The sequence below is a fragment of the Octopus bimaculoides genome, chromosome 25 (assembly GCF_001194135.2).
Source record: "Octopus bimaculoides isolate UCB-OBI-ISO-001 chromosome 25, ASM119413v2, whole genome shotgun sequence".
Taxonomy (NCBI): domain Eukaryota; kingdom Metazoa; phylum Mollusca; class Cephalopoda; order Octopoda; family Octopodidae; genus Octopus; species Octopus bimaculoides.
In genome coordinates this window covers 31,491,791-31,493,356 of record NC_069005.1, presented here as the reverse complement: position 1 = coordinate 31,493,356, position 1,566 = coordinate 31,491,791, and the positions used below count along the sequence as shown (strand labels likewise).

Below are 1,566 nucleotides of genomic sequence, written 5' to 3'. Positions count from 1 at the left end.
AGATATGGAGTGAGAGAGAGATATGGAGAATGAGAACCTGGGTTCGAAATTTCCCCAAGGCACCTGATGAAGGCTGGAGAGTATATCAGCTGAAACGTTGTGTTAACAACAAACAAGATGAGGATAACTATCTGTCAAATGTAAATAATAATTCTTCATTGTTGTCAGTATTTGTAGAAATGATGACGTGAAACCACAGCTTCAATTGAATGTGCGTGCATGCCTGTCTGTATTTCATGCATTAAATAATTAAAATTTAATAAATATATTTAATTTCCCAGGATATCCATATTGGTTATAGGGAGAATGTTGCTACTCTTGCTGTACGAATGACAAAGAAATCAACCATTTTTGGCATTCCTTCTTTTATTGTCATACTTTTTGCTGGTGAGTAATTCTTTTACATTCCATTTACATCCACTTTTCCATGCTTGCATGGGTCAGATGGAATTCTTTCAAGCAGATTTAATCCTTGCTCGTTACCAAGTAAGGTTGTATGTCTGACAACAGGGAACGAATGTCACGGTTTCCATGACAGTGACACTGGCTTATAATTATCACAAAATGTCAAGACAAGGGGGCAGACACATACACACACACACACACGATGGGCTTCTTTCAATTTCCATCAACCAAATCCACTCACAGATCTTTGGTCAACAAGGGTTTTAATAGACACTTGCCCAAGCTGCTATATGGGGGGGACTGAACCTGGAACCATGCAGTTTGGAAGTGAACTTCGTACCCACACAGCTATGCCAACTTTCAAAAATTACAACCTTAACTGTCCACATGAGCCGCTGTATAAAGCCAAGGTGTGCTTAATCAAAATTGTCCTGGGGTTTAACTACCATCATCACAATCAGTCAGCTCAATCAAAGATTACTTGGTGTTTCATAATGTTGACTAGCATCACTACAAGTCAGATTAAATACTAATAGTCATTACATAAACAGACTCCTTCTAAATTTGAAGAAGAACCTGGGTTCTTGTCTCATTCATGCTTCACCGAGCAGATGCTGAGCTATGGATGTTCAGGCTGTCTACCAGTCACATTAATCTTGTCAGCCTGCTACAAAGACTAGGTATCAGTCACATCAATCTTGGTCTACTGCAAAGGTTGGGCTGGGTACCAGTTACATCAATTTTGCCTGTGTGCATGTGCCTGACCTGCTATAAAAGTCATAGTAACTGTCCGTCCTTCCCCAACTAAATTATAAACCTCCCACCCAAATGCTTAAACTAAAACTAAGTCCCTTACCATATTCTCTGTTCCCAAACTATTCAGTTCAATTTTCTCTGTGATTTCAGGAGCTCTCATGGGGTTGGTGTTGATGACTGTGATTTTACTGATGTGTATGAAGTTCTGTGAAGAAGAGCGCTACAGAGAGCAAGGTTTTCACAAGATTGGAAGTAGTCGGCTTCCAAATTTCAATGACTATGATACTGATGATGACATGGCGGATTTTACTGTTGGCGTGAAACTATTGAATAAACATTATCACGACTATAGCTCTGACGAAGAGGAGGTGTTTGATAAACGGCGGCGTGCCAAGTATTATTGAA

General features: G+C 39.7%; 1 protein-coding gene across 1 annotated transcript in view; it reads left to right on the top strand.

The window, feature by feature from the left end:
* The window catches only part of LOC106880679 (carboxypeptidase D), a 42,343-nt gene extending 40,778 nt beyond the window's left edge, over window positions 1–1,565 (top strand). Inside the window, exons 25-26 of the mRNA XM_014930735.2 lie at window positions 282–387; window positions 1,312–1,565. Of these exons, the coding sequence (XP_014786221.1) occupies window positions 282–387; window positions 1,312–1,565 (360 nt within the window). The remainder of the gene's footprint in view (window positions 1–281; window positions 388–1,311) is intronic.
* The last annotated feature ends 1 nt before the right edge of the window (window position 1,566 follows it).